This window comes from Gymnoscopelus microlampas (assembly GCF_963454915.1).
Source record: "Gymnoscopelus microlampas genome assembly, chromosome: 19".
NCBI lineage: Eukaryota > Metazoa > Chordata > Actinopteri > Myctophiformes > Myctophidae > Gymnoscopelus > Gymnoscopelus microlampas.
The window spans coordinates 4034679-4061453 of NC_139956.1; the positions used below are offsets into that span (position 1 = coordinate 4034679).

General features: G+C 41.4%; 1 protein-coding gene across 3 annotated transcripts in view; it reads left to right on the forward strand.

Annotated features, from left to right (window-relative positions):
- The first annotated feature begins 9956 nt into the window (after positions 1 to 9956).
- LOC311034844 (vitelline membrane outer layer protein 1 homolog) overlaps positions 9957 to 26775 on the forward strand; it is a 286803-nt gene continuing 269984 nt past the window's right edge. Inside the window, exons 1-5 of one of the 3 annotated variants that reach the window (XR_014599635.1) lie at positions 9957 to 10062; positions 11247 to 11374; positions 13787 to 13896; positions 15200 to 16202; positions 16438 to 16565. Coding sequence is in view for 1 of the 3 variants with exons in the window: in XM_084042868.1 (XP_083898994.1) it covers positions 10029 to 10062; positions 11247 to 11374; positions 13787 to 13896; positions 15200 to 15497 (570 nt within the window). In the remaining 2 variants the exon portion in view is untranslated. Of the gene's footprint in view, positions 10063 to 11246; positions 11375 to 13786; positions 13897 to 15199; positions 16566 to 26775 lie in introns of those variants that run through there. The other 2 variants (XR_014599634.1, XM_084042868.1) reach the window with 2 other exon arrangements.

Here is a 26775-nt window from a genome sequence, read left to right on the forward strand (position 1 = left end):
GACCCCAGAGGTCATGAAAAGGGAAGAGACAATCAAAGACGCTGACGAAGAGAGGAGGAGGGACGGGATGCCCGCGGTTAGCGTGAGACAACTGATACTTGAAAACAGGGTGATGACAGAAGAGCTGCACACTGCCGGGCTGAAGATCAGAGAGCTCAGGGACGGTATGAAGACGACAGAGGACAACGTGTTTCAAATGAGGCGGACGCTCGCGGACATCGAGGGCGAGAGGAGGGAGGAGGTCAGACAACAGATGGTGTCCGAGAAGCTGCTCTGTGCCGCCGAACAGCACAACGAAGAGCTGAAGAGCCAGATGAAAGTCAGCGAACACAACATGGAGAAAATGAAGGCAGAGCTTCAAGACATGAAAGAAGAGCGGCGGGTGGACGGTGAACTGTGGGAGGGTATGATTGAAGAGATCTCCGCAGAGCAACACGATTACATTAACAAGATAAGGACGGCAGAGACCAAGGTTCAGCGCATGGAGCAGGAGATGGGCACCATGCCCAACGTGAGGGATCTGATGAAAGAAAAGGAGGCTCTGAAAGAACAGCTGCTCTCTGCCGACAAGCACAACCAAGAAATGAAAATCAAGATCAAGATGACGGAAAGCCAAGTGCTGAGAATGGAAGACATGATCAAAGACCTCAAAGACGAGAGGAGGGAGGAGCGCAAACGGTGGGAAGAGAAACTCCAACAGATCACAGAGGAGCAGATCAACTACGTCAACAAGATGAAGAGCACCGAGTCCAAGGTGATGAGGATAGAAGAGGAAATGTCAATAATGGTCAACGCCAAAAGAAAAAGAGTAAAGGAGGTTTTGGCACAACAGTTGAATAAAGAGACGAGGAATGAGAGGAATGAGATACCGGAGGACAATGTCCTGAAAAAAACGGAAGCCAAGATTAAAGACATTAGGGAAGAACAGTCAAGGGGGGATGGGAGAAACCTGGAGGAGAGACTCCAACGGATCTCCACAGAGCACAATAGAGACATGAACCAGATGCAGACAACAGAGAACAAGGTCCAGAGAATCAAGACACTGTTCTCCAAAATGAATATATATACGGATAATACAGAAGTTGGGAAAGAGAGGAGGGATGAAGGAAAACACTGGGAGGAGGAGGAGGACCAGCAGAGACTGGAACAGATCCCCGAAGAGGAAAATAGTGACGTGAACAAGATGAAGATGGAAGAGGACAAGGTCAATACGTTGGAGAAAGAGATGACACAGATTAACACAGTAAAACAACTGATTAAAATAAAGGAGACTTTGAGAGAACAGCTGCTCGATGCTCAGCACAAGAATGCAGACATGAAGAACAAGATGAAGACAACAGAGGACAGCGTCTTGTTGATGGAAGAGCAGATTAAAGGCCTTAAAGAACAGCTGATAAAATCAGAGAGCAAAGTGCAGAGACTGGAGCAGATGTCGCCCCTGGTTGAGGTGACGCAACGTATTAGAAAGAATAAGGCTTTGAGAGAACAGTCAGTCTCTCCTGAGCCCAAGAGTCTGGAATTTAAGTATGACAACATAAGTAAGACAACAACAGACTACCATTTCCCAAAAATCCAGGAGCCGCTTAAAGACATCAAGGAGCCTATTAAGACAACAGAGGGCAGCAAGTTCCAGCAATCGGAAGAGGTGACACCGATGGTTGATGTGAAACAACTGATTAGAAAAAAGGAGGCTTGGACAGAGAAGTTGCCCTTTCCTGTGCCCAAGAGTCCAGAAATGAAGACAAGAGATTACAATGTCCCAAGAACAGACGGGAAGAAGCAAGAGCCGATTAAGGCAACAGAGAGCAAGGAAGAGGAGATGACTCAAACGGTTAACGTAAAACAACTCAGAAGAAACGTGTTTTTTGGAGGACAGTTGCCCTATCCTCAGACAAAGAGTCCAGAAATTAAGACAATAGATTACAATGTCCTGAGAACGGACGGGAAGATAGATGAGCCGTTTAAAACAACAGAGATCAGGGCTCAGCAATCCGAATCGGAAGAGGAGACACCAATGTTTAACGTGAAACAACTCATTAGAAGAAAGGAGGCTTTTAGAGAACCGTCACCCTCTCTTGAGCCCAAAATTGATGAAATGAAGTACGAGAAAAACTTACGTAAAGTGGAAGAGAAGATGAAAGACAAGGAAGAAGAGATGACTCCGACGTTTAGCGTGAAACAACTCATTAGAAAAAAGGAGGCTTTGGCAGAACATTTGCCCAATGAGCACTATGAAGAGATTAAAGATGAGCCGAGACAACAGACAGAGAGCAGCAGCGAGGTCCCGAAGTCGGAAGAGGAGACGACACAGATGTTTTGGGGGAGACCACGGATTAGAAAAAGGGAGACTTTGACAGACCAGTTGCCCTCTCCCGAACAGCCGGTCTCTTCTGAGATGGAAGAGGAGACGACAACACCGATTAGTGTGAAACAAATGATTAGAAATAGAAAAAAAGAGGCTTTTAGAGGACTGTTGCCCTCTCCTGAGCCGAAGATGGAAGAAATGAAGACACCAGAGAAACATGTCCAGAAATTCAAAGACATGAAGGAAGGGCCGATTAAGGCAACAGAGAACAGGGTTCAGGGATCGGAGAAACATATCCAGACGTTTAAAGGCATTAAGGAAGGGGTAATTAAGACAACAGAGAACAACAGGGTTCAGGGATCGGAAGATATGACACCGATCGCTAAAGTAAAACGACTCCTTAGAAGAACGGAGGCTTTTAGAGAACAGGCGCCCCCTCCTGAGCCGAAGAATGAAGACAAAGTCATTAAAGAAGCACGTAGGGAGGAGGGGGAAACATTGGTGGACAAGAGACTCCAACGGTTCACTGCAGAGCACAATGAGGACACAAACAAGACAAAGGTCACGAAGGCGGAAGAGGAGACAACGACAACGCTTAGTGTGAAACGACTGATTCGAAAAAAGGAGCCTTTCACAGAACCGCAGGAAGAGCTGAGGGAAGGGGGGAGAACATTGAAAGACGAGAGACCCCACCTGATCCCTGCAGAGCAGAATTCTCACTTGAACAAGACGAAAACGCCAGATGACAGGGACAATGACAATGAGACCATGTTAAACATGAACCAACTGAACAAAGAAAAGCAAGCTATGACGGCACACATGCTCTCAACTGAGCAGAAAAATAAAGCCATGAAGAATGAGCTGAAGGCACTGGAGGACAATAAGAAAAGGGAGGAGACTCTCCAACTCACCCCTGCAGAGAGAGACCCTCAGATGGAAGAGATGGTTGACATGAAACAACTGATTAAAGAAAAGGAGGCCATGTCAGAACAGCTGGTCACTGCTGAGCAGAAGAATAAACACATGAAGGATGAGATGACGACGATGGCTCACAATGTGCTGAAAATGGAAGAGAAAATTAAAAACATGGAGGAAGAGCAGAGGGGAGAGGAGGGGACAAACTCACAGGAGGACAAAAGTCTCCAACTGATCCCTACACAACAGGAGACACAGCAGCTCACTGCTGAGCACGATGAAGACAATAACACGCAGATAACTACAACAGAGCACCTGAAAGTGGAAGAGAATATGCAGGATGCTCACCTGGAGAACTTGATGCTTCATTTCTGTCAACTCACACTGGACCCAGACACAGCAAGCAAACGCCTCGCTCTGTCTGAGAACAACAGAAGGGTGACAAATGTGCAAGAGAATCAGCCGTATCCTTTTAAAAACGACAGATTTGACTACTGGTCACAGATTATGTGTAGAGAGGGTCTCACTGGACGCTGTTACTGGGAGGTAGAGTGGACTCTAAAGGTTTCTGTAGCAGTTTCATACCATAGCATAAAACGTAAAGGCCACTCTGATATTAGTTTGCTTGGAGTCAACGACAAGTCCTGGAGTCTGGATTGTTACGAGGCTCATAAAGACCTCCAAAGTAACAGTTACACCGTCCGTCACAATAACAACAAAACGGAACTCCCTGTCATTCGCCCTGGCTCCAACAGAGTAGGGGTGTATCTGGACTGGCCTGCCGGCAAACTATCCTTCTACTGCGTCTCCTCTGACGCGCGTATACACCTGTACACCTTTGACGAGTGTGCATTCACGGAACCCCTCCACTGTGCAATCTGGTGCTGGTCAGTGGACTCCTCAGTGTCTCTATGCCAGAGAGAGGACATGCAGTAGCCTCCTGTGTCCTGGAGGAACACGCACTACTGCTGACATGATAGTTTACTCTGTGTACAGGATCACATGCATGCATGTCTGTTTGTCCGAAGCTAATCTCACACACCACTGGGACCAGATCAGTGCCACATTTCTCGTGCATGCTGCCAGTAGTTCAACTTAGTACTTTAGTACCACATGTTTTTTTTACATTGTGTATTTTTTTGAAATATTTAACTTTCATTTTATCATGGAAAGCCATCGGGGCTTGCAAGGGCTGGAACTGTGCCCACATTTGTGGCGGGTTTGATGTCGTGAGAACTCTATTGTGTGATTTGATGTTTTCTTTTCCCACGCAGGTTATTGTGTGATTGGAGGGTTTTCCTTACCAATTGAAAGCGGCAAAATGGATTGAACACAAAAAAGCAGAAGCATGTTTCCATTGTGATCCGGGTGGTTTGTAGCCTGGCTCCAAAGCCCCTGCAACCGCTAGCCTCGTTGTCAGGGTCCGGTGACGCTGTGGAAGGCGAGTCTTCTCGGTTGAAAATCTAACCGGCGGCCCGGCCCAATCGGGGACTCAAGAGTCCCACTTTGGCCACGCCCCCATTTCAGAAAACTGCTGCACTGAGAGGGCTTTCAGATTGAATAATGGAGTTAAACTAAATGAAAATTCAGGCTTAATGTCAGGCTAGGTGGTTTGACATCCACTGTCAACCTTTTGCTTTATACTGCTCATCTTTGCCACTCAGTGCGGCAAGTGTCGCTCACAACCAGTGGTGGAACAAGTAGGCCTACTCACAGTCTTTTACCTAAGTGAGTATCAACACTGCAATGTAGAAATACTCTGTTACAAGTAAGAGTCCAGAATCCAAAAGGTACTTGAGTAAAAGTATAAAAGTATGGGCAAGTACCAAAAGTAAAAGTGCTCATCATGCAAAATGTCCCATTTCAAATTTTTCAAATGTATACACATCTTTTGAAAATAGCAGATCTACAAGCTCACAATGCGTCACATCACGATCGGCTATTTTCAAATGGCCAAAATGTATAGGTCTGAAGTGGTTAATGTATGTTTTGTAATAACAATAATCAAAATCTACAAAGTAACTAGTGACTAAAGTTTTCAAATAGTTGTAGTGGAGTAAAAGTACAATATTTGTTTCTGAGATGTAGTGGAGTAGAAGTAGAATTGCTTGATTGATTGAATACTTAATATGGAAAGACATGGTAACAGTACATGGAAGTACAAATCACAATACAATGTCCTCTAAACCATTGGTTCTCAATGTGGGGTCCGGGGACCCCCAGGGGTCCTTGAGGGAGTTCCAGGGGGTCCCCAGCTAAATGATAGATTAGGCACCAAATGGACCCTTATGGGTTTGTAACTCTGAGAGCGTACAAATGGAACCAAATGGACCCTAACGGGTCCATTTGGTTCCATTTGTACGCTCTCAGAGTTTAATTAACATTGATTTTACAATATAAATTGCGGTCCAAGTGATAGAAATGCCATTAAATGGGGGTCTGTAGCCTAATGCATGTCAAACTGGGGGTCCTTCAAATTAAAATGGTTGAGAATCACTGCTAGAGCCGTAGAAAATCTTCTCTTATGGGGGTCCCTGGCATATCTTTTGAAATGGGGGTCCGCGGGCTAATAAGTGTCAATTTGGGGGTCCTTGACATGAAAAAGTTTGAGAACCACTGCTCTAAACTGGATCGCTCATAAATGCACTTGGCTTATTTAAAATTAGATCCCCGTGCACTCAAAGTATAAAGTACTATTTGAGAATGAGAATATGTTGGGCATACTGTTCTCCTAGTTGTCTTAACAACAAGATGTCAGTGTTGGGACTGTGATTGTAATTAGCTACATTTCATCAATATATATATATATATATATATATATATATATATATATATATATATATATATATGTACGCCTTTCCTAGCCCGTGTTATTAAAGAAAACCGGCGACCACGGCCAAAACTCAATTGAAAATCTGTGATAAAAAAAACGGCGAAAGTGGCCGTTTCAAGATGTTTTGGCCATTATCTCTGGAACGGAAGATCCAATCTGCTCAGTTCAAAGCGTGTTGGAGGCGTGACACATTTTTGGGTTATTTGGATTTTTCGGGCCTAAAAGTATGGTAATTTTTCGTTGAAATTCCTGCCCCTGCTTCTCCAAATCCATCTGCACGTCCCTGGCTCCCAGGTTTTAGTGTGCGTGTGCGCGTGCGCGTGCGTGCGTGCTTGTGCAGGGTGTTGTGTTAATGTGTGTGTGTGTGTGTGTGTGTGTGTGTGTGTGTGCTACGGGGAGCCTGCACTGGCTCCCCGTAGCGGCTCGCATTCAGTTTAAAACCCTGGTGCTAGCCTATAGGGCAGCGAAAGGAACAGCTCCCTCTTACCTCCGGGTATTGGTCAATGCCCACAACCCTTCCCGACCACTCCGGTCGGCCACCAAGGGGCGACTGACTCCCCCGCCACTCAACGGTCCTTCTGGTCGATCGACACGGTCACGACTTTTTTCTGTTCTGGCCCCACAGTGGTGGAATGAACTTCCCACTGATGTCAGGACAGCAGAGTCACTGCCCATCTTTCGCCGCAGGCTGAAAACCCACCTCTTCAGGAAACACTACCCTTCCTCTTTGCCTGGCCTACTTGTTGTTAACTAGTTGTACGAATGCTTGTTTTATTGTTGAATTGTTTATTGGATCTTGTTTAGTCAATACAATTATTTGTTTTTAGCTCCTGCTCATTTGACTACTTTGTCTCATCTGTTTAAGGAAATAGGTAGCTGATATATTGCACTTTTACCTTAGCGCTAGGTATGCTCTTGGTTGCTTGTTATTGCAGAAAATGCACTTATAACCTCTGGTGATTAGTAGCTTTCGTTCCCTACCTTTGTTGATTGCACTTATTGTAAGTCGCTTTGGATAAAAGCGTCTGCTAAATGACTGTAATGTAATGTAATGTAATGTTTGTGTGTGTGTGTGTGTGTGTGTGTGTGTGTGTGTGTGTGTGTGTGTGTGTGTGTGTGTTCGTGTGTGTGTGTTCGTGTTTCTGTGTGCAGGGTGTTGCTGAAGATGAGCACTACCCTGGGTAAATAAAGAACAAAAAAAACAAAACCAATAAAACAATATTGTTTGACACCATCAAGCGTAATGATATTGTTTGCCCTCAAACAGTCACCACCAAACACAATATTTGAGTAAGCTTTTAAGCAAATTACAATGTGTTAGAAAGATTAGTCTCTTGAAGTGAGACACGTTACAAATATCGAGTGGTGGAAAGTAACTTAGTACATTTACTCAAGTACAATTCTGAGGTATTTTTTTACTTTACTGGAGTATTTCCAATTATCAGTACTTTTACTTCTACTCCACTACATCTCAGAGGCAAATATTGTACTTTTACTCCACTACAATTATTTGACGACTTTAGTTACTAGTTACTTTATAGATTTGGATTATTATTACAAAACACACATTAACCACTTCAGCCCGATATACATTTCGTCCATTTGAAAATAGCCGATCTACAAGCTCACAATGCGTCGCATGAGCCCGTACATTTAGATACCAATACTTTTGTACTTCAGTACAAAATAGACGAAAAAGATCAAAACGATAAGCAACCAGAAATAGGCACATATTGACCAAGGAGAGAACAGAAATGAAACCACGGTGACTTCCTCTGTGAGTGAAGTGAACAAAAAAAAAAAAACATGTTTCTAGAGATAAACGTCCTGCTACCATGAGGTAATAATAATAATAAGAACAATAATACGTCAGACTTATATAGCGCTTTTCTTGGCACCCAAAGTCACTTTACAAAACAAATTTCAAATTACTTTACTAAAGGGATATTTCACTTTTTTTTTTACTGGGTCATTTGTATCCTCTACTCAGGCTTTTGAGAGCACCCCAGGCAGTTTTTAAGTTAGTTGATTCAGTATTTAGATATTTGACATTAATTTGATCAGAAACGCCCCCTTCCTATACAAACCCATTGTAACTTCAAACTCCATTTTAAACATGTTAGATTAATCGGAAACACCCGTCCTTGGTTCTGGTGACTGATATTTTCCTTCTAATACGTGAGGAGACCATGTTTTTTCATTTACTTTTTTCATTTATTTTAAATATTATTTTTGGAAAATGAAAACAATTTAATACAATAAAACATTTTAATAAAACAAATGAAAGAAGTAATCGAAAAAACACGGCCCCAGCACGTATAAGGAGGGCAGTATTAGTCACCAAAATTAATATCGAATATCTAAATACTGAATCAAGCAACTTAAAAACTGTCTGGGGGGCTGACAAAAGCCTGAGTAGACGATAAAATGACCCAAAATTGTTTTTGATAGTGAAATATCCCTTTAGCTAGTTTATTAGGAGCTTCATTCGTTACTTTAAGCTAAGACTAAGAAGCAGAAAGGGAGATTTGGTTTTAATACAATGTGCTATTTCTTGCTTCCTTCTCTCGATTGTCTGAACAACTTTTTGATTCCAAATTATTTTGCAGAAGAAAGACTGTCTGTCTGAAGTTGGCAGCTCTGGAAGAGGTGTGTCTGTGTCAACCCGTGTCAACAAGCGGCTGCTGCTCGCTCCTCGCTACGCATTACGCACCCGCGGCAAATCAGGGAGGAGCATTATTTGAATTGTGCCATGATGCATGAAGCTGGTAAGTTAGGTGCAGAGAGAGAAGAGAGAGATAGAGCGGTCTAAGCTTTTTTATTTGGATGATGAAATGGTGTTGATTTGGTGGTGCGAGCATTTCAAATAGTTTTAGATATAAGCCCTTTAATTTTAAATATAAACTGCCCACAAAAAGTTCAGAAACTTAACTTCCGTCGATTATATATCTCCCCTTTAATAATAAACATTGGTATTGTGTTGTTTTAAAAAAAATCATTTTTATCGTTGATTGTGACTAATAGTGAGGTACAGCTTGTAAGGATCAGGCATTCGTGGAATGAGCAACACAGCTAAACGTGTGTGTAGCGCCTCCCAAAAAAATACCAAAATGCCTGGTCCGGACCACGCTAACTTCACAGCTAAATTGCCATGGTAACTAAGGCAGGATTGCTTCAATTTTATTTTGTGAAACCGGATCATGGATAATTATCCAGGTTTACTGGCTAAGTTAATCTGCCGAGCTAACTCAGCATTCGTGAAACCTGGATAATTTAAGCCAGGATGTTCAGGTGCCAGTCACACACACCTGTGGCTGACACACACCTCTCAGCAGGTGGTTGCTGGCAGGTCGCTCAAAACGAGAGCGATTACCTACAGAAGCATACATTGGGGCATTTTGGCAATTCTTTTGGAGGCCCTACCCACAAGTTTAGCTGTGTTGCTCATTCCACGAATGCCCGATCCTTACAAGCTGTAGGCCTACCTCGTTGTAAAGGTGACTAATCAACGATAAAAGTGATATAAAACACAATACCAATTGGTGTTATTAAAGGGAAGATATAATCGACCAAGGTTAAGTGTCCGAACTTTTTATGGGCAGTTTTATGTGAAATGTTGGATGTTTGCATGCCATCATGTTTGGTGGGGCAGTCAGGGCATTTAAGGCGGCATTGCCCCCCCCCCCCCCCCCCCCCGTGCCCATGCCTAGATCCGGGCTCATCGGTAATTACTACAACAAAAAAAAATTTAAACAAACATTGTCATTGAAACTGTAATTAGCTAACGTAACAAGCTTACTCAAATATAGTCTTTGGTGACTGGTGACTGTTTGAGGTCAAACAATATTGTTTTTTTTGTTCTTTATTTACCCAGGGTGGTCTCTGAGTCTTTTGAGGATAAGTGTTAGGACTGCTGTATATAAGAGCATGGTTTTAAGCAGGACTTACGCATCAGTTCTGCTTTGATCTGACAACATGACCAACCTCCGACTCCCGTGCATCCTCGTCGGTAAGTACTATACTCTTCAAAACAGTATAATTTACAATGACGTACAGCGGTGAAAAATGTACTCAGATAACATTGGCAGTGGTGTAAAGTAACTAGGCTAAATTTGCTCAAGTACTGTACTGAAGTACAATTTTGAGGTACTTTTACTTTACTGGAGTATTCCCAATTGTCTATACTTTTAATTTTACTCCACTACAATCCCGAGGCAAATATTGTACTTTTACTCAACTATAATTATTTGAAAACTTTAGTTACTAGTTACTTTTCAGGCATAAATCGTTACATTATAAAACATACATTAACCACTTTAGCCCTTTTTTTTTATACCTAGTCTATATGAAAATAGCCGATCTGCAAGCTCACAATGTGCTAAAAAAAATAGTAGATCTACAAGCTTGTAGATCTGCTATTTTCAAACATTTTAGTACTTTTTGGTACTTGAAGTACATTTTTTATTGCAGACTTTTACTAGTACACACGAGTACTTCTACATTGCAGTATTGATACTTTTACTTAAGTACTATTACTTAAGGTCATCTTTGAATCGTCTCATATAAGAATTGTGGTCCAAAACTATAAACAAACTGTCCCGACGACATTGTCAGGGAGGTTCTGTATCGTTTAGGATAGTCAGTCAGTCATATTTGATCAGTGGTGGAAAGTAACTAAGTACATTTACTTAAGTAATGTACTTAAGTACAATTTTGAGGTATTTGTAGGCTACTTTACTTGAGTATTTCCAATTTCCAATACTTTTACTTCTACTCCACTACATCTCAGAGGCAAATATTGTACTTTTACTCCACTACATACTTGAAAACTTTAGTTACTAGTTCTTTTTCAGATATAAACTATGATATTATGAAACATAAATGAACCTCCTTAGCCCTATTTTATACATAGGCTATTTGAAAATAGCCGATCTACATGCTCACAACGCGTCGCATCGCGACGCGTTGTGAGCTTGTAGATCTGCTATTTTCAAATATTTAGTACTTTTACTTTTGGTACTTTAAGCACATTTGGATGCCAATACTTTTGTACTTTTACTCAAGTCAATTTTTAATTTTGGATTTTTACTTGTAACAGAGTAATTTCATATTGCAGTATTGGTACTTTTACTTAAGTAAAGAATTTGAGTACTTTTTTTCCACCACATCATTGTGTTGTGTGTTATGTTTCAGTGCTGGCTGCTATGTGCTGGACGGCACAGAGCCAAACGCTCGTGGTCTCGAACGGGGCACCGTGGGGCGGCTGGTCCACGCCACAGATGTGCCCCGAGGGCTCCTACGCTGGATCCTTCAACATTCGGGTGAGGCAATACTACTATTTACATTACAGTTTAACCATATTTATTACATTCCTATTTCGTTGCTGTCGCGCAGAAACCTTTTTTTTTTCTCCATAAATTAACGCCCTAATTATTACTATTTTTTTTACACATTTTATCCCACGATTTTGCAACCCATTTTTTCCACCCAGTGCCAATTGTCTTAGTAATCCTGGGCGGTACACTCCCTCTGCCAGCCTAGGGAGAGCCAAGAGCCGAGCTCATGCCTCCTTCAATCAATGCATTAGAGCAGGGGTCTTCAACGTTTTCAGCCCAAGGACCCCCTAGCTGAGAGAGAGATGAAGCAGGGACCCCCTCTATATTGTATAACATTTTGTTTCAGATTATACTTTTTTTGTTTACTTGGTCTGCTCTTTTTTCCCTCTACACCTATGCCTCTTTGCCAAAAATAGCAGATCTACAAGCTCATAACGCCTCGCAGCGCGAGGCGTTGTGAGCGTGTAGATCTTCTATTTTTGTCTGAAGTTCTCTTCAGAATAGGGATGCTAGGGTTCAAGTGGTTAGTGTAAAAAAACACAAATCACACAAAGATTTTGGCGGACCCTCTGTAGTAACAGTGAGGACCCCCTAGGGGTCCAGGACCCCCTGTTGAAGACCCCTGCATTAGAGCTAGCAGACCGCTTCTTATCATCTGACAGGGGGGAGGTTCCCTGGTTAGACGTAGCGGAAGGAACACCTTATTTCAACCAGTTCCTTTCCCCTCCAGGCAGTATAGAGACCAGGTTTACTGCATGTTTTTGTGAGGGTACTCTAGGAAACACGGGGAGAACATGCAAACTCCACACAGAAAGGCCCTTTCGTTACTTGATCATACAACGTCAGACAAAAAAAAATAACGTTTGAATTTGAATCCTGAAAAGTAACAGTTTTGGACGTACAGTCGTTAGCACTTGATAACGGCAGTGATACCATCTGAGTACCTCTGTGGTACTACAGGGGCACCACCAAGTAGCTGTGGTACCACCTTTGACCTTTTAGAGGTGCAGTGTGGCTGATCGGCCACGATGTGGCGCATGTGAGTCCATGAAACCCTACAGTCAATGAGACAATTTACATTTTGAAATACCCTAACCCTAATACCCAGTTTGTGTTTTTGGGGAGCGAGGCTAAATCCTCACCCTGTGACACGCTCAGGTGAGTTTCAGTGATGTCATCAGTGTCACTGATGATCGCATAATTCCAAACTTCTTCTGCCGAGGTGTCTATAATATACCTACTACTAGAGTGCACCTTCATCTTGTGGCAGTGGACACTACCCCATATTCCTGAGCAGAGAAACTACTGCTTGTTTTTCATGACTTTGAAACCATATTTCATATACTGAGCAATTGTTTTAATCGTTCAAATGTGGCTGAGTGGTTTACATTATTGTGTGCTCTGACATTTACATACTGCTTATAGTCATACTGGGTTAGGGTTAGGGTATGTTCAGATTTGAAATGCAACTTGAATTCAGGCAAAACCTTGATTAGAGTAAGTATGTTGCAGCATGTCAGGCAACATACGCATGTCAAACTAATGTTAAATTAATCTGACAACTGAATTCCCGATCAATACATACATCTCTTTATGGCAAAATGAATGACGTTTTTAGTTGAAAGTAATGGGTTTGTGCATTGTTTTGCACATGCAAAAAAATCTATAGTATAAACGTGATTGAATATAATATATCCTGCGGCTCAAAATGTCCATGGAATTTGCAGTGTGCCTCGTAAACATGAACAATACTGATTTTGTTGACTATGGCCTTTCATCTACCACCACTATACTAGTCTATCAGGCCAAAATGTCAACGTTTTACTGTCTTACTATGTTTTGTCCCCTATCCGTCTGTCCGGCCGTCCGTCCGCCCACCAGAGCAGACCCTCTGCTCTCTACCCTCTGCCCCGATTTTCCATATTCCACCCTGATTGGCTAAGATTGCCATCTAAAGTATTTCCAATTTCCAATACTTTTACTTCTACTCCACTACATCTCGGAGGCAAATATTGTACTTTTACTCCACTACAATCATTTGAAAACTTTAGTTACTTTGCAGATATAAATTAGTATATTGTAAAACACACATTAACCACTTTAGCCCTGTTTTATACAGAGGCTATTTAAAAATAGCCGATCTACAAGCTCACAACGGGTCGCATCGTGAGCTTGTAGATCTGCTATTTTCAAACATTTTAGTACTTTTACTTTTGGTACTTTAAGTATATTTTGCTGCCAATACTTTTGTATTTCTATATTGCAGTATTGATACTTTTACATTTTCCACCACTACCAGGAGGCCAATTTATACCAGCAGCATCTCACCTCTCTGCTTGTCTTGTTTATTCTCTTCTCTTTGTTCTTTTCTCGTGTTGGTCTGAATTCCTCTCACAGCTGGAGAAAAATCAGGACTTGGCCGATGACACAGCGTTAAATGGCATTCGACTGGAATGTTACAAGGACGGCAAATCTATCAATAGTTTTGTGACATCACATGACGGATAGTAAGTATATAACACCTTGCACCAGTGTTGAGGTATAGCTTAAGTTCACAACAAATTAAAATTAAGCAGTTTAGAATTTTGAACTAAGGTCTCTGTCCCAAAAAAATACATTATTTAGATTTGTCTTATTTATTATTTGTATAAGCTGCTCCGAGCGAGCTATTCTTTTTCAATGAAAACTCCTCCTTCACATAATCATTGCCACTAAACGAATGCCTGTATAGCATTCTATATAGAAACACATACGGAGATTGGGCTACTTTTATTTGGCAAGAACTGGCAAAAACTAAACAATTTGAGTATGTTTTACCACCAGTGGTGGAAAAATAACTAAAATGTTTTACTTAAGTAAAAGTATCAATACTGCAATGAAGTACTCTGTTACAAGTAAACGTCAGGAATTCAAAGTTGACTTGAGTAAAAGTACAAAAGTATTGGCATCGAAATTCACTTAAAGTACCAAAAGTAAAAATGTTTGAAAATAGCAGATCTACAAGCTCATAGCGCGTCGCGATGAGACACGATGTGAACTTGTAGATCGGCTATTTTCAAATAGCCTAGGTATAAAATAGGGCTAAAGTGGTTAATGTATGTTTTATAATGTAATAATTTATATCTGCAAAGTAACTAGTAACTAAAGTTTAAAAATAATAGTGGAGTAAAATTACAATATTTGCCTCCGATATGTAGTGTAGTAGAAGTAAAAGTACTGACATTGGAAAAATACTCAATTAAAGTAAAAAATACTCCAAAATTGTACATAAGTATACAGTAACTTGAGTAAATGTACTTAGTTAGTTACTTTACACCACTGTCTGGAACCCCATATATCAGTGCTTCTCAAACTTTTCCATGTCAAGGACCCCAAAATTGACACTTATTAGCCCCGCGGACCCCCAGTTGAAAAGATATGCCAGGGACCCCGATAAGAGAAGATTTTTACGGCTCTAGCAGTGATTCATATTGTAAAATCTATGTTAATTTAACTCTGAGAGTGTACAAATGGAGTTGCAGACACATAAGGGTCCATTTGGTTCCTCTCCATCATTTAGCTGGGGACCCCCTGGAACCCCCTCAAGTACCCCCTGGACCCCGGACCCCACTTTGAGAACCAATGCCATATATATGACGCACCTGCACCTTGTTGTTTTTGAGTGGTGCCAACCACTCCTATATCTGACTTTGTCCGTGTGTCCGTATGTGTGTAGGCCTATGTCCAATAAACAGACATTGATGACAACATCAATACGGGGCTCATCAAAGGCACCACTCTCTTCACACAGGGTGTGATTTTTTTTTTCAGCTGGGGCTCCTGGCGTCTCATCCGCTACTGCCCATCAGGGTTCACACGTTTCATGCTGAAGGTGGAGTCGCCCGGCGGCGACGACACCGCGGTCAACAACGTCCGCTTCTCCTGCAGCGGCGGAGGGGACAAGACGGGCCCCAGCGTCGGCGGGGACTGGGGCGACTGGGGGTCCTGGAGCAACTCTTGTAACCCGGGGACGGTCATCTGTGGGATCCAGACGCAGGTGGAGGGCAAACAAGGCCTGGGTGACGACACCGGGCTAAACGACGCGCGTTTCTTCTGCTGCAAAAAATAACGCGCGGTATGATTATACGCGTACCGTTTGGATATCGTTAGCAATCGGGGCCGAAACCGCGTAATCTCCATATTTGACCTTTTTTGTGTGTTTTTTTTCCATAAATTAACCCATTCAATCCGGGGAACGCACCTGTCATTTTTAGATTTATTTGGCTATTAAAGAATAGCAGATCTACAAGCTCATAGCGCGGCACTCGGTGCCGCGCTATGAGCTTGTAGATCTGCTACTTTTGAAAACATTATTTTGTGCAAATATTGGATTTTTTATTTATAAGCGGACATTTGTAACTCAAAAATCTTTGCTTCTGGGGGAGGTCCCTGGAACTAAATATTTTACAAATGTTGGCTTTAAAAAATACAAATTCCAAGATTTGCACAAATTCATTTTCATTTCATGATTTTTCAAAAATAGCAGATCTACAAGCTCATACCAGATCTGCCATTTGTGAATAGCCAAATAAATCTTAAAATGACACAAATGATGCTTTCCCAGTCTTAAAGGGTTAACAGCCTATTTGATCATACAACAGCGTCATACGTACGTCATATCTGTTTAAAAAAAATATATATATATACTTTTTGAATTTGAAACCTTAAAAGTAACAGTTTTGGACGTATGAGGTTTCCACTCGTCATAGACGATATTCAACAAACGTTACATTGTACTGTAGCTCATTAACCACTTCTTAAATCAAAATCAAATGTAGGCCTATATTGCACATTTAAAAACAACTCATTGTACCAAAGTGCTTTACAGATCAATATAAACAGCAAAACAGAACAATTCTTAGACCCTGTATACTTGGGTGCGCTCATCTTCCCCTCGATCTATACATAACATCTCTATGGCGAAAAATTGCAGATCTACAAGCTCTACAAGTTGAAGTGGTTAATAAGATGCGTTTGAATACACTGGAATCACGTTAGCTAGCATTTAGAAAACTGCAAATATATCTGGGTGAAAAAAATGGGTTACAACAATCATGGGATAAAAATGTAAAAAAAAAAAAGAAAAAGAAAAGAAAACTGCAAATAAATACAGAAATAAAGATGTTAATTTCTGCAATGCTAGCTGTCTGTGTGCTTTGTTAATATCCTGTTTGTCCAACTGCTCTTAAAGGGCAAGATCACTTTAGTAGAGGTTTGGGTTGTGTAGTTACCTTGCCATGACGTAACTCCAAAGGTGGAAAAGAAATCAAACATAATTGCTCCATTGATTAGAAATTGATAATTCAAAATATGCTCCTCATTGACTTACATTGTACGGTGAAACAGCTCTCAAAGTCACTCTTTTAGCACATAAACCAACACAAACAAAGTTGATTCAGACAATATAGAACATCACCAAACCCAGTAATGTTTTTTTTTAAATAAAAATCAACTTCCAACTTCCTGAAAATGTACTATATTGTGTTTACTAAAGAGCTGGAGAGACCCCTGTGACTGAAAACACGCTCTGTAGCAATGATTACTATCGGAATATAGTACTTAACCTTTTTGACAAAAAAAAATAAAAAATACCAAAAAATATCACTTACCCTACCTCTTCTAACAGAGTATTTCTCCATTGCAGTATTTATACGTTTACTTAAGTAAAACATTTGAGTACTTTTTCCAATCCCACCACTGTGAGCGATGCATTGGTCAAAAATAATAATAATGATAATAATTAATAAGAGATCAGTATAATGATTGGACTCATAGTAATAGATCAGTATAATGAGAGCATTTAGAGGGGGGGGGGGGGGTGCGCCTCACAAGCCTGGATGTTACATTTGTGACTTTAATATAGGATGTGCAGCAGAGGTGTCATTGAGATGTCATTTGCATCTGGACAATGTAGAGGCCATAACTTTGTATTGAACAAATGCACAACAGTTGAAACAGTTTTGCATTACAGTTGATTTAGTCGACTAAAATGTATTGTGCGGTACCTTGATGGCGTCGTAATGGTTGCATACTGAAAATAGCCGATCTACAAGCTCACAACGCGTCGCGCTGCGACACGTTGTGAGCTTGTAGATCTGCTATTTTCAGAGCGTTAACCAAACATTAAGATGGCTCGTCTTTTAGTCCTACTGTATATCTTCTCCACTAGTCGAAGAAGAGATCTTCTCCACTAGACTAGCTTTCGTCATAGTTTTAGTGGACGAAATTCACACTGCATTGGTCACAGCTGTGTTCTCATGGTCACATTTATTTTCTCAGATTCTGTGTCATGCTTGCGCAGATTATCTATACTATCACAGGAGCAGAGTCACACCGCCAAACTCAATGCAATAGCATATGTACCAACTGCATCTAACCAGGGCTCAAAATGAAGCAGCCGTTAAAATGCATCTATAACTACACAGACAGCAAACTAACAAAAGCTCATGAAATGAAACTCAGTTTTGTAGCTAATCTGATCTGCACAAAACAGGAAGTTTAAAAGCAAAAAATCTAATGATGTGGGAGTGGACTCACCATGCTTTCTGAGTGAGTGTCTGCCTGTCTCAAGTTGTTTGCAAAGCAGCTGCAAGGTTAACGAGGTGGGAGGGGCACTATGACATCACTGCCTCAGGTGAAACGTCAAATTAAAATTGACTGATGCCAAACAGCTAATTTTAATTATAATATAATTATACATAATAATTATGATAGTGAAATTGTCATTGTTTGTCAAATGTTCTTCTTGATAAGGGCCACCGGTGTTGGTCAGGCCATTACACACGAAAAAGAGCACTTTGGGCATCAGAGGCAATTGGGGCAGGTGCTCAAGCACCCAAAGCCCCCCATCACACAGCATGAATAATTTGCACAACAAGAAAATGCTACAATGAAATTATAGATGCTGCAGAGCCATGGCAGGGTCCAGGCAATTTGAGGAGAAAGCAGAAGTGGAGAAAATGAAAAATGAAAAATAGGAAGAGGAAGAAAATGGTTCAGAAATCCATCTGCAAAACTGAATGGATCAACATCGTCGTTAAATCTTGAAGTCATGTGTCTCTAATTCACACTGCACAATTTTATTTTTGTTGTGTTTTTACTATATTTTCGGGGCTTTTATTTGACAGGACAGTAGGTTGACAGGAAATGGGGAGAGAGATGGGGGGTGACATACAGCAAAGGTTGTCGGGACCGGGAGTCGAGCCTGTGACACGCTGGATTACCAGCACATGTGGTATGCGCCTGGACCGCTAGGCCAGCAGGCGCCCCCCCCCCCCCCCCCCCCCCCACACTGCACAATGTTGAGTACTGTAGATAGGCCTACAAGTAAGACGCGCGAACGCTGGAAGCGAACGCAGCCCTATTTTTTTTTTGTCTTTTATAAGTTATGTTGTGTATTTACGGACTTGGAATCCGTGTTATTTCACCGTGATGGGGAGAGCGTAGAGAGAAAGTGACGTGACTGCCTCTGCCTCGTATTTAAGTTAATGGGGGGGGGGGATATGGTTCTCCTATGTGTCGGAGTTCCTAGTCATCTTTGCACGGAATTGCTGTTTGTCAAGCCGTGCTGCCAATGAGAGCGCGAGTCACATGGGGGCGCGGCTATACACAGGCAGTGCACACAGAGACAGAGACACTCACAACCCGGGCACGGTGTCATAGTAAGCTGCACTTGGGTTCGCGCGTTCGCAATAACATGTTCACTCTGCATCATCCAGGTCTTAAACCCACAACCTTTGGAACGAATTATACGTCAGTGGCGTCAGTGGCTCTGGGGTGGCCGGTAGAGCGGCCGGATGGCAACCACGAGGTTCCCAGTTCGGTTCCCGGGCTCCCCCAGAGTTAGTGTCAAATTGTCCTTGAGCAAGACGCTGAACCCCTAATTGCTCCCGATGAGCAGGTTGGTGCCTTGCATGGTTTCCTCCGCCATCGGTGTATCAATGTGTATGTGAATGTAATGCACAATCTATGTAAAGCACGTTGGATAAAAGCGCTATATAAATGCACCATTTATGTCACAGTGTTTTTGTACACTCTCTGAGTTAACACAAAGATTTTTACTATGTTGTACCTATTCAGTTTCATACTCTCTATGGCAACATGGAGGATACACAGTATAGTACAGTACAGTACAGAATGATGTTCTTTGCTGAGCAAAACCAAACCACTCATGGAAGAGAGGAGGGGTGCATACACTACATTGTTTTGGTGCAGACAGTTTAAAATTTACCGCGTAAATACAACACCCGGCCCGACCCCACCCCATCCCTCTGCATGCTCTCACACAGCTATACAACAGTCAGTCTCTCTTTCACAAATAGAAACACTTATCTGTTACTTTTGTCTCCATTGTCTATCTATTGTCTCACAGGAGAGTCCAATAAACAGTATCGTCAACGTTTTTTCAGTCAAAGTATCCCTAAGATAATTGAGCGACCAAGCGACTACTACATATTGTTGCGAACGCAGCGGAAGGAGGCGCGCCTCCGCGCAAGTGGAGCTTACTATGAAACCGTGCTCGGGGTGTGTGTGTCTCTGTCTGTCTCTCTGTGTGCAGTATGTGTGCACTGCCTGTGTGCAGCCAAGTAAATGTCCAATATAGACGTACCATACATCAAATGAAAGGTCTTTGAAAACTGAACACACCTGTCAAGGTTGCGTTTAAGCCCGCCCCTTCCCCCGAAAGCCACGCCCCGGAGAAGGCTCCTAAAAACTCCTCATTGAAACCCCATGTTAAATCAAAAGTGCCCGAATCGCTTTTTCTACCCCCCCTAAGTGGGGGTCTACGAACAAATACTTCGGCTTCGGATTTTGGCTCCGCCCCCCGGAAGTGGGTGAAACAGGCACTTCAAACACTTTGTTGAATTGTTCAAAAACATTCAAAACTTTGCTCCTTTTAACGCAGATTTTTTTTGTATTTTCTTTTTATTTTATTTTATTGGTTACTTTTATTTAAAAAAAACAAAAACGTTTTTTTTGCATTCGCTTCCCGCGTTTGCGCGTCTTACTTGTATTAAACTGTGTTTCATATTAAACTGAACTACAATATATTTATGTTTTATTTTGAACGTGTGGAATTAAGGTACAAATTGATCAGGATGTAACATGAATGCACATACGTACTGTAAACATAAATGAATGGATGACTGAAATAAAAAAACACTGCATAAGAATCCCACAAAAACACAATGCCATAACGCAGTCCCAATACAATTAATATAAATAAAATAATCGTAAAAGAAGAATTGTTGAAGAACTTGCATTTTAAGGACCATTGAGAACTATAACTATAAAAATATAGTTTTAAAATCGTTCTAAGTCAAGTGGATGGCAGAGTTCAAACCAACTATGAAAAATACAATGGTGAATTATATAGTTATAGTTATCTTCATAGTTATAGTGCTCAGTGTGAACGGCACTGTTACAAATTCATCCATGATGAGAAGAATACTGGCAAATCAATCATTATAAATTCATGTGCAGACATTTTCGCTTTGCAGGGGAATATCTGCTGATGATATAGTACAAAGAAAATAAAACATAAAAAGTGCTATTATATATATTATGTTTACCAATGTTTTCTTAGGTGTGATTTGTTCTTAGGTAAGAATATACACACTCAAAAGTACCCGTACGCACATTTGAATGCAGACATGTTTGTGCAAAAATGATTCTATAGTTCTTCAAATCTATCTGTGTATATATATATATATATATATATATATATGTGTGTGTGTGTGTGTGTGTGTGTGTGTGTGTGTGTGTGTGTGTGTGTGTGTGTGTGTGTGTGTGTGTGTGTGTGTGTATTTTACATACATACATACATACATACATACATATATATTGTTGTATTGTTGTAATCAGGAGGGAGCACTGAAAATGCATTTTCTGTTTAATAAAGAGCTGTAGAGACTACAACAGAGTATTTCTACATTGCAGTATTTCTACATTGCAGTATTGATACTTTTACTGGGCACCACTGTTTAAGCTGTCACACCTACACTTTTACTCCACTACAATTATTTGAAAACTTTAGTTACGCTTTGCAGATATAAATTACATAATAAAACATACATTAACCACTTTAGCCTTAATTTATACATAGGCCATTTGAAAATAGCTGATCTACAAGCTCACAACGTGTATTATAGCGACGCGTTGTGAGCTTGCAGATCGGTTATTTTCAAACATTTTAGTACTTTTACTTTTGGTACTTTAAGTACATTTTGATTCCACTACTTTTGTACTTTTACTGAATTCCGGACGTTTACTTGTAACAGAGTACTTCTACATTGCAGTATTGATACTTTTACTTAAGTAAAATATTTGAGTACTTTTTCCACCACTGCAACTACACAATGCCATCAGCACAACTACACAATATGTACACATCAACACAACTACAACACGCCATCACACCATCAGCACAACTACACAATATGCACACATCAACACAACTACAACACGCCATCACACCATCAGTACAACTACACAATATGCACACATCAACACAACTACAACACGCCATCACACCATCAGTACAACTACACAATATGCACACATCAACACAACTACACAACATCAACGCAAACACACATCATCACAACTACACAACATGAGCATATCAACACAACTACACAACATCAACACAATATAAGCACAACTACACAAGTTACACTTTTTGTCTCCGCCAGGCCGAAAGGCATGGCGAGAGGGTATGTTTTGCACTCTGTCCGTGTGTGTGTGTGTGTGTGTGTGTGTGTGTGTGTGTGTGTGTTGTCGCTGAGGGCGAGGTCTGCATCAGTCGAGACCCTCCTCTGAGAGGACCCACTGTCACCAGCGGACCCCCATCAAGCATTTTGCCCAAACAAACTGCACATGTGATGCCTAGCAAGAGGAAGCTCCCAGATGATGCAATGCCCCAACACAGCCAGCTTCAGCGTACAGAAAGCAGAAGTTCAGTATTGCCTCACATTGACACACTATACAGCAGAAGCTCAAGTGCACTGTTGCCCAATAATGACAGGCCAAGGTCAAGTTTAGCAGACAGTATGCCCAGAGCTATGAGGCTAACAGATGAGGCCCTCAGCACGCTAACAGATGAAGAGCTAGTAGAAAATGTGATGGCTTCCATGCAGGCTGGAAATGTAATCGCCGCCCTTAATGGAATGTTAGGAGGAATAAGGAGAGATAGAGAGCGTCAGGGGGCAGTGATAGAAATAAGTGACGAGGAAGGAGAGGAGGTAGAGGAGTTGCAGCAGGAGAGAGACAAGCACAGTGAGGGGGAATTAGAGGAGCAGGGTTCAGATTTGGATGAGATGGATCTGGATGACCTGACCCTTCGACAGCAACAGTTAATACAAATAATGAGGCAGATTGGATCACCAGATAGAGCCCATCATTCCCCTGTTGGCATAAGAGAAGAGTATGAGGTGACCACCCCAGAACTGGGAAGTACCTCCCCCTCCCCCTTCCATGACCCCACAACAACCCCAGAAGAATGGGATGAGAGCGTAGACCCATCTTCCCCTTCCAGCCCATACCATTCACCTTCCCCCTCTTCTAGCCCATACCATTCACCTTATTCCCCCTCTATTCCAACGCCTGGCACACCACCAGATGAGGAAGACCACCCAAGCACCCAGAGACATAGTTTATCAGACGTGGAGGACGATCTGATCCACTTTTTGGGGGTAGACTAACTGGGACCATTGGGGTGGGGGATGTTTGGAGAAGGAGCTATGGGGACATTTTGTATATAGGCTTTTTTATGAGATAATTGATCAAGTGTTTGTTATTTTCCATATCAATGATAGATGAAGCTCTATTAAGGCATGTAAACTTGAAACTGGTTCACTAAACAGTATTTTAAAGTGAACTCAAACTGGAGACTGGAGGGTTAATAGTGTGACTTGCAGTAGGAGAGTTGGAGAGTGGAAGTTGCGTCAGTATTGTGAAAAGCACCCAGTAGTACAGTATGAGGAACTAGTACAGCGAGCAACAGTTGTGCTGAGCAGAGAGTGAGCCTGAGCAAGAGAAGCGAGGCTGTGAGAACCAGGAGTAGAAATACTTAAGCTGAAGTAGAAATACTTTTGAACATAATGGTATTAGGTTTGAACACAATAGTATTGGGTTTGAACATAATATTATTATTATTATTAGTGGTTAACAGTCCATTCATGCGCGATCTTCAAACGGCCGCCTATTGGACTCCATAGTGTTTCATCAGTGTCGTTAGGTACCTTTTAAAGTTGACGCCCACAGAGTGGTTAAAGCTAACGTTTAACGTTTGGACGACCCGGGTTCGAATCCCACGCTATGAACTTGTCGAACTGCTCTTTTTTGAAAGCTAGAAACTTGAACCGTGAAGGTACAGGGTAAAGTATTTTCTACAAAAGTAGCAGATCTACAAGCAAACTATCAGTGTGTGTGTCTGTGTGCCTCTTATTATTAAAGATAAGCTCTATGGACGTGTTTAATCTTGTGCCATTAAGCATCTCTCTCCTATAGCCGATCTACAAGCTCACAATGCCTGGTGATGCGAATGTGTGCAGCATTGTGGAGTGATTGATGCAACTTGATCTTGATCTCTGCGATTAATTGTAGCCTAAACAAAGCAAGACACGAGACAACAGCCCCTGCCTCCTGAGTCCTGATCAAGAAAAACTGTGGCTGTTTTAGATTGTTGAAAAAGCCACAATATTAGTTAAACTCATTAACCACTTCAGCCTTATATAAACGTTGTCTATTTTAAAAATAGCAGAACTAAGCTACATGTTGTGAGCTTGTAGATCTGCTATTTTCAATTTTGACATAACATCTACTGTACAAAAGTATCAGATCTACAAGCTGTGCACACGTGTACTTTCTGTGTGAACTGTTAATAAACTATTCAATCAAACTATCTGTGTGTGTGTCTGTGTGCCTCTTATTATTAAAGATAAGCTCTATGGACGTGTTTAATCTTGTGCCATTATAGCCTGTAAGCAGCTCTCTCCTATAGTCAATCGACGCCGTAAATCGACGCTCATTAGCAACCAACACATTACACGTTAATTTACATGTAAGGTCACAACATGTTTTGTTTATAAAGTACCGCCATGTCCACTGATGTCATTATTTCTTTCATGGGTAAATGACATGGATGGAGGTCATTAGTTTCCAAAGTGCTTCCAATCTGTGTGTGTCTGTGTGCTCAGAAACGTTTGATGGTGGAAAGTAACTAAGTACTTTTACTCCATCCCCCCTTGGCTGATTGAGACGGTGGACAAACTCGTTCTGGGAGAACAATGGCTATCATGGCCACGGTCATTACCTGCCTGGCCATGAAGACCAGAGAGCCGACTGAATGTGTGTCGCTAACAGTGCTGCCATGTCTGCTTATATAAGCGACCTTGTTTTAAATTAAGTTGTTAAGTTGCTTGTAAATATTGGTAGTTGTGGGTTGCTTTTTTATTTTGTTGTGATCTTGTAAATCGGCTATTTTCAAATAGCCCGATACCTATAGGTTTAAAGTACTCGTGTTGGCCTACTGTATACAGTAATAGTCACTTCTTTTGGACTTGTTTTCATAGACCTGTTCGCTTATTTCTCTTGCAAAATATGGCAACTGGTCGCGACTGAGAGAGTTCTGTGAGAACACTGGCTATTCTATGATATGCAAATGAAGAGAAAAGAAAAACAAATCAAGCTTGTTCAATTGAAGTTCTTTATAGTTTTCAAATAATTGTAGTGGAGTAAAATAACTTACTACACCACTGTTGTTCTTTAAATCTAATTAGTATTATTAAAGATAGATTGTAACATCTTTAAAAAATATATATTATAAATGTGTGTTTTGTATAATTTGGCAAAAAGTCGGAGGTCACTTTGCAGATAAGACGTGGCATTCTGCCATTACATATTGAAACAGGAAGATATACTGTAGAGGCATAGCTGAGGAGGATAGAATATGTGAATATTGTCAATGAGGTGGAGAATGAAATCCATTTTATTTTATTTTGTCCCTTGTATAATGACCTGAGAAATATACTGTTTTCTGTGAGAACACTGCGATATGCATATGAAAAGAAAAGAAAAACAAATCAAGCTTGTTCAAGATTACAGCATGTCACATACAGTAAAATGAAACGTTGCCTACTGTATAGCTGCTTGCCAAATGAGGTGAAATTGGGAATCAGATTCTATTAGCCCAATCCCTTTTCTTACGGAGAGTGTTGTTAATCTTGGTAACGATGCACTGGGGTTTGATTGATTGATTGATTGATTGATTGATTGATGTACTTTATTTAGTAAGACATGAGAACAGTACATGACAGTACATAACAGTACATGGAAGTACAAATTCGCAATACAAGGTCTACTAAACTGGATAGCTCAGTTAAGCACGTAGCTTGTTTAAGATCAGATCCCCACGCACACAAATCATGATGACATATAAGAGACAGACAGATATACACACTACTATACAGAATGTCATACAATCAGTTTACAGGTTACTGGTATGAAGGGTGAAAAATATGTACAAAAAAAGAAAGAGAGAGGGGGGAGGTAGGTTAGGTTAGGACATGGGGTAGGTTAGGACTTGGACAGGGGCCATTTTTGAATTGCAGCCTCCTGAAGGTGTATCTTTAGGGCATTTTTGAAAGTGAGTAGGGTTTTACACTCCTTTACTCCTTTTGGTAGGGCATTCCACATTTTAGATGAATAGCATGAGAAAGAGTTCATTCCCTTTGTTGTGCCAAATCTGGGTTGAACATGGTTTGTGGAGCTGCCTCTGGTGTTATGATCATGGACTTGATTAACATTTTGGAAGTATTTTGACAAATACAGGGGGATCCCAATGTTGTGGTGTATCTTGAAGACCAGGCCCATAGCAAGTTGCTGTACTCTGTCCTCAACCCTAAGCCATCCAATCCTAGCAAAATGGGCATGGGTTAGATGGGTTTTGTAATTGAGGCCAAGAAGTAGCCTTACAAGTTTGTTTTGGGATGTTTGGAGCCTTGTTTTTAGGGCCTTGGAGGTGTTGTGATACCATGAAGTGCATGCATAATCATAATGACCTTGTATGAGGGTCGGTCGAATCCCCCCCCCCCCCCCCATCAAAACAGAAGATCTGCTTTCGGGAACCTCGGAAACGAGCCACTCTCGTGTTGTTAGTGTGTCTGGGGGGGCGAGGTGGGGGAGGGGGTTGAGAAGGGGGGTGGGGTGGAGGAGGGGGATGTCTGATCTCATCAGGTCATAAGAAGATCTACAAGCTAACAATGTGTCTCTCCCATGAGCATTGCAGCTTGAAGATCTGTTGTGTTTGTTGATCACACAGCTCCTCTCTCTCTCTCTCTCTCTCT